The sequence below is a fragment of the Parus major genome, chromosome 1A (assembly GCF_001522545.3).
Source record: "Parus major isolate Abel chromosome 1A, Parus_major1.1, whole genome shotgun sequence".
NCBI classification, from domain to species: domain Eukaryota; kingdom Metazoa; phylum Chordata; class Aves; order Passeriformes; family Paridae; genus Parus; species Parus major.
In genome coordinates, this window is record NC_031773.1 from 46,480,919 (window position 1) to 46,496,166 (window position 15,248).

Consider the following 15,248-nt stretch of genomic DNA (forward strand, 5'->3'; position numbering starts at 1 on the left):
AGAATATTGCACATATGGTGGAAGACACTCAGATTCCAGGTTTTGCTCTGATGTATTTCTTTTGATGTATTACTCATTCATCATTAAGAAACATTAACTACAGCCTACTCCTGTGACCTATTCCTTCACTTCAGACAGTGCTGCCCTCCTTCACCTCCTCTAAAGGATTTCTGAATTTTCTTTGTCAATAAACAGAAAGCACCCAGACATCTTTTCCTGGAAAGGGCAACGTAAGAGATGCCTGCTTTTGAGAACTCACCTACACTGTCCTACAAAAAAAGATGACAGAAGCCACAAAAGAAAAAAAAATCTTTCCATTTTCAAACCTGTATAAGGAAATGCTTCATTTTTCCTCAGTACAAGGCTTACTACAGCAATACCTGCCTTTGTTCACATAAGACTTCAATTCTCATTCTCTGTTGTTTCTAGGTTTATATTTCAAAGAGATTTAAAAAGCCAGTGCTGGTGGCAAACTCACTCTGACCAAACTAGAGTGCCCAAAGTGCATTATCTTGGGACACCAGCTACATGGCAATGATGGAGTGTGCCAGGGTCAGCTATTCTACAAAGACTTCAAGCCAGCATTGCTCTTGAGAAAGATAAACCTTCTTCACCTGAGCTGCTCTAAGCACCTGGAAACAGGGCAGGAGCCTTGATGGGACTTGTCTGGTGTCCTGTATGGCGTGGAGGAGTTCCAATCTGCTGTTTACAGCAGCTGAGGTCTCCAAAACTGCACTTTGGCAGCGCATAGCCCATCCTGTGTGTTGAAGGCTGTCCTCCTAATGTCTAAACTCCCAGAGACTGACCACCCTGTTATCCAATACACACAAGGTACACTTAGGTATCTGGGAAAAGACATACTGTAGGTATGAATTAATGTGTAACCTCTAATATATGCTGCCACCTTTGAGAACAGAGCAGCTACAACATCTCAGAAGGAAGAAGTGGTCATTATGTGCCCAAGCCCAGGAGTTGGCCTCAGTCCTACAGAGAATGCCACACAGCTGCTCCAAAATCATTGCTGAAAAGGAACTCAGGGTACCTTCCAAGCCTGGCGTCTCTGCATAGGTACAGCACTGCCATGATGGGGTTGCAATGTTTCCAGTGCCAGAGCTAGAGGGTTTCTATCAGCTTGTCTGCACCCCACGCAGAACACAGCATTGAGAAGCCCAAGGCAAAGGAAGCCAAAAGAGACAGATGCATAAGAGAGAGATATGGGACTTTTCCAAATTATGGGACTTATCCAAATTATAAGAAATATCTTATAAAACTACACAGACAATGTGGCAATGCCTGGAATAAGCTAGAACTTTCCAAGAAGCTAGACACGAGGAAAAATTTCAAAGAGGAGCAACCCCAGCTGCTAACATAGACAAATTTCCCATAATTTTGATGATGAGCAATTCATCAATTTATCCCCTCAGCATGTGATTAGGAGAAGGAGCACAAAGCACCAGACACATTTAAGGCTCAGGATTTTTGCTGATGATGTGTCTAGCAAACACTTGTGAATTAAACCTGACAGCGACTGTTCTGCTTCACCAAGATTTTTCTTTGTTTTCGATCAAGTTGCTGCTAGTCTTGCTAGGGAATTAAAGAACCTTTTAAATAGCAAATATTTATCAGAAAACAAAGATCCAGAAAAGTTCAGGAGATAAACTGAACATAAAACTTCTTTGGTATTCAAAATTTCATCTTCTTGCAAGGTTACTCACTCAACAATCATATCAAGTAGCCCACAGCATCATAGTTATTTAGTAGTGCTTCAAACAGATCTCACATTTTCCCTCATTGGTCTCTTCAACAGGGCAAAATAATACCAGAAAAAAAGCCAAGGATGCAAGCAAGCAAGGAGACAAAACCTGTTTTTCCATCCTGTGCTTCTAGGAGACACAGATGCTCACTGCACTGCTGCCACAGCATCCCAGATAAATGGATTGCCATTGACCCAGCTACAGAGGCATCCTTAAACTCAGGATTACTGTTCAACAAACCCTTCCCTGGTACAAAACACAATTCTCAGCTGCCATAAAGAGACAATTTTCCTAAGCCAGTAACTACTATAGGAGCTATTACCTTTCCGGAGAACATTTGTTTGATCAGAATACTCCACAAGAGTTGGGATCTGCTCAACAATGTACAATGCACCATCATCAAGGCTCCTCTGCAGCTTGACCTTCTTCAGGTCTAGAACCATGTACTGATTGTTGTAGGTTCCTGGGTATAAGAACAGAGAGTTACATGTCCTGCCAAGGGAAGGAAACAAGTACAAGAGGTAGAGGGAACACATCTTTTTTTCCTAAGATGCATATGAATGTGTACTTACCAGAGTTACACTTTGAGAAGGTCTCCGCCCAAGTTTTGCCATCATTTGCCATCATGTTGGCAATGCGGACCCTCTGCCAAGCTAACAAAGATTCAGGCACCACTTGCTTAATGAGGGTTTCATTGAAAACACTGTTGGTAGTCTGCAACATTACCAAGCCACTGCCTAGTATGTAAAAGTCATCCAGGGAGACCAAAAAGCCTTAAACAGCAATAAAAGAAAATTTGTTATCTTTGTGAACCTTTGATATAATCATAGAACAAAACATAGACAAGTCATAAGGATACAGGTGAGTCAATGCATGTGTGTATGAACTCAAACTGTACAAAGATTAAAGATTAAGTAGCAACTTGTGCAGCGGTTTAGGCCCATCTGTCAACACAGCTGGAAATGAGAAACTGGCACACTTTCAAGACATCTAATTCTTTGTCTAAACCATTTGCATTGTGTTTGTGTGCCAAACCTGGAAGCTTCTCTATAAGTCAACTTAAGTCTTATGCTAAGCATTACATACACTAAATGCCTATCAAGTGCTTGTTTCTAACAAAGAAGTGAACTAAAAAAGTATAAAAATTCAACAATGAAGTCCAAAGTAAAGTACAAACTCCACAAAAACATTTTTATCAACCAGTATCAGTTTTAGATTTTTACTCTGTAAAGACAACATAAATTAATTAAATTAATCCCCTTAATTAACTCCTACTGTAATAAATCAAGCAGAAAAATCTTCCTTCTAGTTTAATTTTTTCCTAACTATTCTTAAAAGCATCTCCAAGATACAGGCATCTCTTAAATCATAAACCACATCCTGTATATGAGGAGGAGCTCTACCTACTCTTCTTTCTGACATGTTGTCGCTGGGGTTTTTTTATGCCTGCCAACTCTGCAAAGTAAATACAGTGATGGATCTGTGGGGTGGATTCCCTTCCAGGTTACATGCCAACAGAAGTGCTAGGTCCAACTGCAAACCCTTCGCTGGGAGGTGTCATACAGAGCTGCAAAGGTCATCTATGCCTTGGACAGCATAGGGACTACTTGTACAGCAGAAATAACTTGACTTTTAGATTACTCAGCAGATATGTGGCTGCCAGGTTGGGGAAGAAAAGTTGTTAACTGAGCTCCTGATGGGGAAGTCATACAGAACCTAAACTCTTGTTAAGAAGTTTTTAATAACATCAGTCCTCAAGAGGACAAAATGCTAAAATGCTGTGCTACACTATAATAGTTGAGCTCCCTTGAAATCTTCCACAGCAAGCTTCATTAACACAATCTGAAAAGGTCACCAACCTATGACAGCAAGAAAGACAGCCTACCTCTGCCTCCTACTCTTGGGCTTTTTAATAAAAGGCAGACTACCTTCAAGCAAAAGTAATGTTTAAGGACTTTAGTTCATCAAAATTTCTTTAAAGTAGCAAGTTTTCAAATTAGAGCAGATCCAGGAAAATATACTGCATGGCCATCTGTTGTCTAAAAAAATATCAGTATAGAATAGACTGAGCACTCTGTCAACTGGTATTTTACTTGTGGAGAGAGAGTCGATATATTATGTACATTATCAGTAGAGATTTCTCTCAAATAAGGACAAGAGAAACATCCTAAACTGCCAGTCTATTTTACACAAAGACATGGGATACTCTAGCAATAATCTGCTGCATAACAAGTCAAGTGGTGCTTGCCCAATCAGAGACAATAATTGAAATTGTTAAAACAAATGTGATGTGAATTGAGCATCATTCCTGTGGGTGACAATGCCAAGTGTCCTACTTAGAAACTACTTGGTTTGTTTTGTTCTTCAGTTTCAATCAACAGCTGAGAGAGGACAGGAAAACTTGACTCAAACCAAATGCTAACACAGGAATGATGCTGAATTAACTGAAGGCTGAACTCTGTAATTCAAATAAACTGCAAAGCTCAGCTAAGCTGAAAAGAAGGGGATTTCCTGCTGGGCCTTAGTATTTACCAAATTTTATCCTGCAATGTTTTATAACACAACATGCCCTCCATGATACACCATTACTAGACTAATTATTCCAAGATGGCCTATACCATTTAGATTTAAGGCATAGGCAACTCTGAAACAAAAGGAAGCTAAAACACAAGCAACAGGTTACCCACAGTAAAGACATCCAGAAATATAAAATCTGGGTAGAGAAGTCTAGCAAGATGTTTGATGTCCTCTTGACCCATTCTTCTAAGTATGAGAATCTGTTGTAATTGAAGGTGTCTCACTGTATGCTTCTTCTATGTTTTTCCTGTAAACCCACCTTCCATTTTTGTTAGGAACACTCAGTCAAAATTTTTTCATCTTTTTTTAACTCCTCCCTCTATGAACCTGACAACTCTACAGAGAAACAAGCAAAAGTACTTCTGACTGCGTTTTATGGATCTGAGCCATTTAGATTCAGTTTTCAAATGCTGCTGGAAAACGGAGGTTTCCAGAGTCTGGAGTTTCACTCACCATGGCAAGTTAATGAATCAGCCAAGCAAAGCAAAGCACTTTTTGCAATCTGAGCCACAGTGTTCTCTAGAAAGTCAGCACATCAAAGAGCATGTGGGTGGCAGCATGCTCCTGGCTGCTGTTGTTCTGAAAGAGGTAGACTGCTGCTTTCTGAACCAGACAGCATCAGTTTTATTTGTGTTTTAAACAGTCACTGTGCTCATTCAAGTGCAGAAAGGGTCAGCTTTACAGACTGGAAGTCAAAGCTATGAGGTCTAGCCCACCTCTCAGGGATGGGAGTAGCTCCTGGCTGAGATGCCCAGTGCTCTGGTGTACAAACACACTTGAATATAGGAAAGTAAAGACATTCTCCAGATTAGCAGAGACTCAGCATCTGCTTCTCATGTCAAGACTGAACACTCTTCAGCTGCCTTCCTTCCACTTGCACATCTCTCTTAGGCAGTAAGAAATAGCACATCCCACACAATAGCTCTGGTCTTATCTCCAAAGCTCACTAGACACTTTCCTTTGTTTCCCTATAGGTTTTAAACAGATGCTGGAAGAAACAGGGAAGCAGGAAATGGTCTGGCAATACCTCATGAGCAAGGTATTCCTGAGAATGAAGGCTACCATCTTTTCCATGGTTTGTTCCTCCCAGCTCTTCCTCAAACTGTGGGGAAGGACTATGCTGCACTAAGACCAGATTACATCAAAGCAAGGGACACAAACTACCCCTCTCTCCTGCCTTAGCATGTGTAGATAGATAGATAGATGAATGACATGTATAGGCATCCATCAAGACAACTTGTGCCATCTTACTCCTATATCACCACCCAGCTCAGTCAAGAAAGATCCCAGTAATGGACAAGAGGAGGAAAGGTAGAAGTAAAATTCTTCAACTCTTCTTCAACTGTTTTGTTTAAACTGATACAATCAAATTAACATACTTGACAAGACTGTGGCTCAGCACAGAGAAGGTAGCTCACTATCCAAACCAGAGTGCTTGGTCAAAATGGCATATTGCTATTCTTAAATGAAGTTCAAAAGAGCTCCATCCAAATGGATGAAAATCCTGGAAGCTGAAACCTCCCTGCTATCCAAAGAAAACCACAAAGTTTAGCAGTTAGTTTGGCTCATTTCTTTGCCTCAATGAGCAGTGTAAAGAATTGACTGGAGGTGGGGGTAATAGAGCACAGAGGGAGGAGAGCTGTAGGTTCCTGTCTGATCCACCACTAGATAAGTGGCGCAAAACATAGCACCTACCTTGTCTCTATCATCACTTTCTTATTCCCTCAAATGAGCACAGCTTCATTCAACATTTGTGAGGAACAGTAACGTTCTCTGTACAATTTCAGTTCACTCTGCTATGCAGTGATTCACCAGCCACAGGAATTACTCATGTCCAGAGTTTGAAGAAGACAATGAAGCTCAAGCTTTCAGTTCAGACTCCTCCTTTCCAAAGGTTCACAGAACTGTCTTACATGCAGCTCTGCAGACGAAGACTATGAGCAGAGTTTAAGTGAGATTAAGGTGAGTTAGTGTGGAAATGAGCAGCAAGTGAAGAAATCATTCTGCAAAAACAGAGATTACAGCTCCCATTAATTCCCACTTGACTATGCCTCTGCAGGACTACTGCTGCTCTGAAGGGGAGAAAGCAGCAAAGAGATGTTGTTAACAATGGACATTTGAACTTGGTAGCAGAACAATGATAACTCTGGGGAAGCAGGGATGGACTCTGGAATCCCTGTCTGTCCTCCTACCTGCTCACTCACAACATGAGCAAAGAAGTACAAGGCTCTCCAGCTGTACCACAATGCACACCAGAACACAAATCATGGTTAGTCAATAGCCTCAGAACCTCTAAACTGAGTCACAGCAAATACTAAGTTTTGCAATCTAGTAGCCTGTCTTTTGAAATTCAGTAAATAAAGGTATAATATGGATAATTTTATTCCACAACCCCAGGAAAAATCATGGCTTTGGCACATTCCTTCTCAAAAGACAAATGACCCCTTAACATTTTTTGACACAGCAGCACAGTTTCATTTTATATCCAGTCTTACTAGATGACAACAATTTTTAAATAACTCAGTTAAGTGTCTGTGAAGGCCTGGAAGGGCACCTGTCTTTTAAAGCTCTCTGTTTCCTCCAGAAGTTAATAGTTTTATGTCCATAGGATGATGTTACTATTCAGGAGAGATTACTAAATTGGCCTTTCTTATGGGTTCTTAGTGTCTATCAGGACAGAGACTAAAAGCAGGAACACTTATGCAGGGAGACATTACAACTGTCAAGCTGAGCCATGGCCAGGAGCTGCAGATTCCAGAGTCAGATGCCCTGAAAATATCTCTCATCATAACATGGAGCAGAGGAATTTGGCAGTTGCCTCCGTCCTACGTGATGTCCCTGGAGCATTTCTAGGCCACTGCTTACTCATTCCATGGAAAACTGCAAGTCTGTGAACTACACCCACAGCTAATGCAATTTGCTGAATGGGCCACGGTTGGCGAGTGCTTGTGATAGCACCCTGCAATCAGGAAGCCAGTGAGCACACTTCACATGCCACAGACCTCTCAAACTTCACTGTAGCCATGGGAACTATGCTTTACAACAGTTCTCAGTCAGTTTCATTGGTAGAAGTACAGCTTCCCACATCACAATGTCAGAGTACACATGGCAATAGGAGGCTTTAAAATAAGCCATCTCTGCAGACCTCAACACTGTCAGGGAAGCACACTGGGATTTTGTATACCAATGAACAGACCCCAACCACTTCAGCAAAGCAGTAGCTGATTTTCCACAATCCTGCCACACACAATGCTTTATCAGTCTCATGCAAACAGAATATTTGTATTTCCTTATACAAAGAACCCACAAAAGGGACAACCAAAAGACAACACCACAGACACCCACTAAAAATAAAATAAATTATTATTGTGTGTGGCTGATCTTGATCCCCAGTTTTGAATCTTCAGCATACAACAGCTGCTAAACAGCCACATTCTTTTCAAGGGTTGTGCTAACATCAATATTTCAGCTGAGAGATATGAGAGCCAGAATAACCTTATGAACATCCACGTGATGAATAAAGCTCAGAAAACTTTGCTTTCAACCCAATTACACAGGCTTGGCAAAATTCCTTGCAACAAGTGAGTGAAACTCCTCCAAGGCAATTGCAGATAAGCTAAGCTTTTGGAAGACTGTGCACTAGGAGACATTCAGACTATCCCTACCCCCTCCTCAAATTGAAAATCTCAGTTGTCAGAAAAGACTGCATCCCTGAGGAAGGTCAGACCCCCACAGAGAAAGGCCTGTTTTCAATGTGAAATTAATGCAACCACTTTTCAAAACATTCTCCCAGTCACAGATTCAGGAGCCCCTGCCATGAAGGACCCTTGCCCTTACAGTAAGGCACTGTAACTCAACAAAGCACATTTTTAATCATCAACCAACAAAATTTCATGAGAATGAGATAATCTGCTATGGTATATACTTAATTTGAAATGTTTTATGAAGATTCTTGACTGTTTGGGTATTTGTGAACTTGAAATTTTGCCTCTAAAAACTTGTGCAATGTGAGCTCTAAGAGTTATAGATTTGCTTTGGTTTTTCACATTCTTATTTCTTGGTGCTATTCTGTACACTTTATGTACTATGTATATACATAGTATATATTTTGCTATTCAAACATTACTTGCTGGCGATTTCTAACATTTGGCCTAATCCTCCCTAAAGAAGATTCTAAATATTTTGTCTGGCTATATTACTAAAACACCAAATAAGCATTAAAAATACTCCCCTCTACAACAACTTATAGAGAAGCTGGGAGAGGAAGATGAGGGGTGAAAGGAAAAAAAAACCCAGCAAACCAACAGAAGGCTTCTGAACCAAACATCAAAGAAGCCAATACATTTTCAAACAGTGAGTGTTTGATACTCAGTAATAATCCCATTACAGCAAGAGTCATGTCACAGTGGTAAACAGAAGTGCTCAAAATGGTTGTTACCAAACACGCAAATGCTACAGGCATGGTGAGGAGTTCAGCACTTGAGATGACTGCAGACAACACAAGCAGAACTCAAAGCAGCATGTTTGTCACAGAGGTAAAATATTTAACCAGTACTATTCAGAGCACTGAAGATGATTAATCAACAACAAAAGACAATGACAACAATGTTACATTCAAGACGGAAAATTCAAGCTGCCATTTTGTTCTCTTGGTGGCTAAAAGTTTTAAGGTAGATTGAAGCCAGTGCTTGTTCTGTTACCATCCTTTTCACAGCCAGACAGCTACAAGGTGGTCCATGCCAAATTGAGTACCTACATTATTTCAGTTTTCTTGACTTTACCTGGGTAACTGCTGAATGAGACACGGCTGGTGCTGGTGTATGGATCAACTATATTGAAGTTCCAATGCTTATATATTCTCAGTGTAGCTGCATAAGTAAACCAGCTGGAATGGGCAAAATATATATTCTCATATCCAGGCAGAACCTAGAAAACAGAAGCAGAAAGATTAATAACTTCAGACTTCATGATATTCTGCAAGTTTTCAAGTTTTTTACTTGAAAAAAACTGGGAGAACTTGTTTTAAGTAGTTTGATTAATTGCACTGTTGAAGAAAAAGCAGATTATTGTGCTTTTAGCTATGTACTAAATAAATTTCTGAAACCTCTAGAAACAATTCTTGCCCATGTGTTGTTTTCAAAATAAAACACCTTGGGGTTACTTGGGATATCTGCATGGTATGATTTTTCTCCCCCTGTTTCATTTTGAATAGTTCTATTCACACATTCAGATCAGATCTTTGCAAACATAGCCAACATTAATTTAAAACATGCTGTTTCTGTGAGAATTCCTCTGATCCACTTTGAAGTACAAAAGCAAATGCAAGCAAATTAATTTTGAGAAGGTAAAAAATAATAAATAAATAAACAAATAAATACTGATAGTACATGTCTTCAAAATATTTTCCTGGTTCTATGATTTGTTGTTAGCTCAGAAACCTCTTGCTGCAGGCAAATGCTTCAGTTAATGTTTCTCAGTTTAAGGTGAATATTGTTTCTCTGTGATACATTGACTTTCTGAATGCTGATTAAATCTCCTTAATATTTTTAATTGGAAAATGTAATTGCCACCATGATGCATCAGTCACTTATCTTAAAAACGTGGGGTTTTTTTCTGTCATCACTCCTACTGGAAATCCATTCAAAGGTATCACTATTAACAGAAAACATCAGCCACTTGCACCCATTTGTTTTTAAGTCAGCACTGTCCCTTAGCTTAAATAATCCTTTTCCTTTATTTCCTGCCTATTTGCCCAGTGTATTTGCAGCCATTCACAATACCCCTTTTCAGACTTCACTTCTCTAGGTGAAATGAGCTATTCTCACCAGTCTCCTCTCCCTGGTAGTTCCTCATTCCCTAGTAATTCTAGCAGCTTTTCACCATCCATCTCTGTGGTTTTGGTTTGGCCTCTTTCCCCCCCTTGAACACAAGCGAGAAAAACTGGACTCAAAATCCTATGTAGGCACAAATGAAAACTTAATAAATGCATCTTGATCGTTAACAGAAATCTCTTTATGCACATGCAACATGAACAGGGAAGACTCCAGAAATGCAGACTCGTGGCACTGCAAATCAACACGGTCACTGGAGATAAAAGTTCTGGTGCTCACCTTTATCAGTGCAGAGCAATGTCCCATGTCCCACTGGTATCTCCCATGGCCTCCTGCATCCACATTGCATTGTCCACCCCGCGCAGAATAATCAAATAATGCAGGAATAAGGTCCAACAGGTCTCCAACTGCATTCAGAAACTGGACATCAAAGTTGCTCAGTGGCTGAATAAAGGGGAAGACGACAAAAAATACTGAGACAGGAAAATATCAAGACAGCCTCAGTAGTTAGAATTTGTTTTTTGCTCCCAAAGGAAGCTCTTGTGTGATCTATGAAATGCCTACTGACAAGGCCCAGATGCTCACACTCAGTATGGCATCCGGCACTGAGGAAACTTCCAGGATCTGGCCCTTGTACTGGCATTACCAATGCTATGATTTCTGAGGCAAAAACTGTAACTCAAGAAACCTTAGTGTGTGTTTGCAAGCAGCATACCAATCAGTACATTGTTACAGATATACTAAAGTAAAATTTAATTTTTTTGTTTATCTACGTGTCTTTGAAGAGCCTTAGACTAATGCTCTTGGGAGCTTTTGGATTTTTATAAGCACTGCAATTTAAGACACCCTCAGGTCTGAGGAGGAAGAAACAAACAAGGCAAACAATGTTAACAAAACCAATCAAACTAGCTGAAAAAGCAAAGTCATTCAAGAGGCACTCTGCTTTAGAAGTGCTTCAGGAAACTCCTTATGGCTGGAGCTAGCCAGGGTTAACAGGGTTAACTACACACAGCTGGTTGTGCAACACACTCTTTAGAACCTCCTCTTACTTTGCCTCTTCAAAAATGATAGTGGTTTAATAGTGGTTTAACCTCAACCTCCAAATACCGTTTTCTAAATCTTTCCTGCTCTTGCTTTCACCATGCCTCTTGTTAAGGTAAGGCTTAAGGAAAAGAAGCCAGAACACACATCACTGTAGGGCTGTGAATAGTAATTTTATAATGCCGCATAATCATATAGCAAAGAAACACATTACTTACGATATAAATCACTGTTACTAAACCCATATAGCTGACCTCTCTACAAACCTCAGTAAAGGGGGACAAGGAAAAACAAAACAGTGTCAAATCTATTTGCTTTTTATTCAGAAGGCTGAATTCTTGTGTTATCCATCTGCTGCTCTGGCAGAAAGAATAACCAATAGGAAAACCAGAAATAATGTAAACTCCAGTCTATGTATCCCACGGGAAGGAATTAAGCCTTCCCACAATGCTTACACACAAGAGAAATAAGCCATTCTGACAGCTAAAACCATTAGTAGCATAAGACCCCAACAGCAGCTATAGTTTGAGGAAGAAATCCAAAACAAACTTTCACGTACATTACATTGGTTTAGTTCATCATGTTTTTGCCGTAAGGATCCAAACAGGGAGCAACATCAAGAGATATGTCTTTGGATAGTTCAAAGCAACTCAGAGATATGAAACAATTACAAACCAGTCACAATTTCTATTTCACTGGAATCCATATAGAGTTTTGGCACTGTTGAAGCACCATTTTTCCCCATCCAGCTGCACTGAAAACCCACAATAAGGGAAAGCCATTTTCCAATGTCTGATTCACACAGGCATCACTGTACAGTACCACCAGGAAGGGAGCAAACTGGCTTGCAGGAGATTGCTCAGCCAGCCCCAAGACATTTTAATTGTACTTGGCATCCATTTGCTACCGCTCCATATTCTCCTTCATAAAACCTGCTTTCACTGTAGTATCTGCAGGTAGCTACAATGATGCTGCTACAGCATCAGTCAGAATTGCCTGAGTATTTTAAAAACAGTTTCCCACTCTTGTGCTTTCTTAACATCAGCTAAAAAACTGCATCATAACTGCGTGATATAGGGCATATTACAATTTTTGTAATCATCTTCTCTCATTTCACATTTCAGCAATGTCAGAAAAACTCATTATATATGTCATTCAGATCCTGAAGAAGAATGAATGAATGAAACTGACAAGCAGAGAGGTGGTAAAGCCACATCAAAAGTCCTTTTGCTAGAATGTGTGGCTCCTCCAGGGTGCTATCCTGAACAGCAAAACAAAAAAATTAATTTGAGACTGAGTTACATTCAAGGAAGGGAGAAATAAACTTAAAAGGGGCAGCAGAAAGAAGAGAACCAGCCCTAAAGGCTTGTTTGCATGGGACATTAAAATAGGCAAGTTATAAAATAGCATTTGTTTTCCAGTAACTTCTCCAAGCCTGAGCACTCTGAGTACAAAATAAGGAAGTACAAATAGAGAGCTATCCTGGAGTCATTCTAGTATTTAAAACTCTGACACCTCCTCATTCAAGAGTAATATCCCTGCATAGACAAGCCCAAGATTAATCACAGCGTTGGTAGAGCATTAGGCAGATGAAAAGGCTTTATGTCCTTTGAGTGCCCCTCCCTCAGAAATTGTCTTGACAAAAGGGTTGGGTTTGTTTACTGGATATAAAATGTTGCTAAACCAGATGCAATAATGTCACACTTTAACATAAAGATGTATTCAAATTTTGATATCACTCTTAATGATACCTGTAAATATCAAATTCAAAATACATAGGTTTACAATGTACCTTGTCTTCATGCAGGTCTTAATGGAAGCAGCTACCTAAAATTGTCCTCAGGAAGACAGACTCCATGCAGTAAAACCCCAAAGTTTAGAACAATACAGTACAAAGCATTTCCTTCACAAAGAATAAAAATATATACGAGTGCTACTATCAAACTATTCAAAGCCCAAATTTTCTTTCTGCAGTAAAGCTCAGTTACTTGTGGCAGATGCAATGGTTCTACAATATTCAAGTAAAGCAGGTCTGAATTTCAGGGGAGAGCAGAAAAACAGAATACCTCAGAGTTACTTGTGTACACAAAACCTAACTCTCACTTAAGAAGTATCTGGCTCTGGTGTCAAACTACCATGCATAGTACCAGAAAACAGAATTAAAAAATTAAAAGCAGATTAGCTATGAAACAGCTTGTTTCCATTCTCCTGAAAAGGAAATAGCCCTATATAACTCTGCTCAGTGTTATAATTCGCTTTGTCAAGCTTTCCTTTGTAAACACAGTTCCCTTTTCTTCATCCCCTTTATCTCTTTTAACCAATTTGTGTCAACCAAACAACTTCTCAGTGTTCAGGACAACAACTTGAGGAGAACTATGTATGATCATTAATGGTGCAGGGAAACCAAAGAACCTTGAAACCCATCTCCTCTTCCCCTTCTCATGTCTCTGATGTTTTGGGAGTTAAGAGGAAAAGCTTTCTAGCCTTTCTTCTACAGTATTTATTCTTATTTTAAGCTTAAGACAAGGGGAACAATTGCCCTTTACATATACAGAATAATGTGTTGAATTTAGAAGTACACATAGTTTTCCCAACAGCAAGCAGAGTATCAGGCAACAAAATACAGATTGTCACATGTTGAGTTTTGGCTTGGTTTCTGTTGGGATTTAGGGGGTTTCTTTTGTTTTGTTTGAGTGTGGGTAAAAAAAGAAAAAAGAAAAACGCAACAATCCACACACGAGGTATTTTTAATATTTCTTATGGTCAATACCACCATGAATCCAAACTACTGAACTGCTAGAGATCAAAAGATAAACTTGTTCCTGATTACGATAATCCAAAGACAATAAACACTGCTAGGTGACTTTATTTGCACTTTGGCTGGCCGGTTTCTTTAATCACAGGGAATAAGGAAGATACCAGTGGTGTTTGCTCTTGTGGTTAGTTTGTGAGTTTAGCTGAGGCTATTAAGCACCAACAGTTTACAGAAGCTGAATTGATTCTCAGATAAATTGATGTGTCAAAGCTAGAATACTAGCCAGAAGCTTTGCATCTGCACCTGTTTTCATTGCCTATGTAAGCTTGGAGCAACAGCCTTCAAGCTGTGTTTCCTGAAGGAGATCCTAACAGCAGTAAATATGTACATACAGTGGTAGCCTAATCCCTCAAATGTACTTGAAAAGTATCATGTTATCCAACAAAATAAACTTCCTGTACTTTTACAGAACTGCCAGGTGTCATTTTGATGCCAACAAAAGCCAAGGACCTAGAGCAGCTGACCAAAACGTACTCAAAGGTAAGGACTGATGTTAACTTACTGGATGCAGCAAAGAGAGAAAATAGCAACACCATTTCAAGTAAGAAATACATACACAGTGAACATTTTTGCTTTGAATAAAAGTATATACATCTCAACATAGGTGACAATGTCCAAAGCTAAAATTGTGACTGACATGGAAAAGAATCAAAATAAATCCCACTAATGGCTCCAAGCACATTCCTGAAAAGGAAAAAAAAAATAAATAAATAACTATTTCCTGCATATAATTCAAGAATGGAGGACACAAATATTTCAGCCTGAACCACACATCTGAACTTTCACTAAATGCACCATTTTTATACAGAGATCCTGATGAGATTTCTAAAAAAAGGGTAAAAATTATTCAAACACTTCAGAGGTCAGTGCTTTTTAGTATGAAATGCATAGTTAAACAAGCAAGCATCAAGGAACACACTTTGCAGGCAGGGCATGCCTATTACAAAGAAGTAACTCAGACACAAACCACCACTTTTCCCTTCCCCCTACATGAATCTAAAAGATTCTTTAGCAGAAAAAAAAAAAAAAAATCTGATGAGCTTGAGAGGGTTCTTCAAACACAGCATTATGAAAGGATATGAATGTGTTCTTCTCCTAGAAAGTCAAGGTTTCTAGCGTTTCCCCCTACAAACTCAGGTCCCTCAGGATGGATTATTATTACAAACACTTTTTGTTTTCATTTGAGCTGGCTCCCCATTCATTAAAGTCAGAGTGACTTTATGCAAGAAA

General features: G+C 39.5%; 1 protein-coding gene across 1 annotated transcript in view; it reads right to left on the reverse strand.

Annotated features, from left to right (window-relative positions):
* The window catches only part of PLBD1 (phospholipase B domain containing 1), a 37,884-nt gene that overhangs the window by 6,297 nt on the left and 16,339 nt on the right, over nt 1-15,248 (reverse strand). Inside the window, exons 5-8 of the mRNA XM_015627146.3 lie at nt 10,442-10,606; nt 9,113-9,257; nt 2,327-2,527; nt 2,077-2,217 (exon numbers count right to left, since the gene is read on the reverse strand). Coding sequence (XP_015482632.1) covers nt 2,077-2,217; nt 2,327-2,527; nt 9,113-9,257; nt 10,442-10,606 — 652 coding nt within the window. The remainder of the gene's footprint in view (nt 1-2,076; nt 2,218-2,326; nt 2,528-9,112; nt 9,258-10,441; nt 10,607-15,248) is intronic.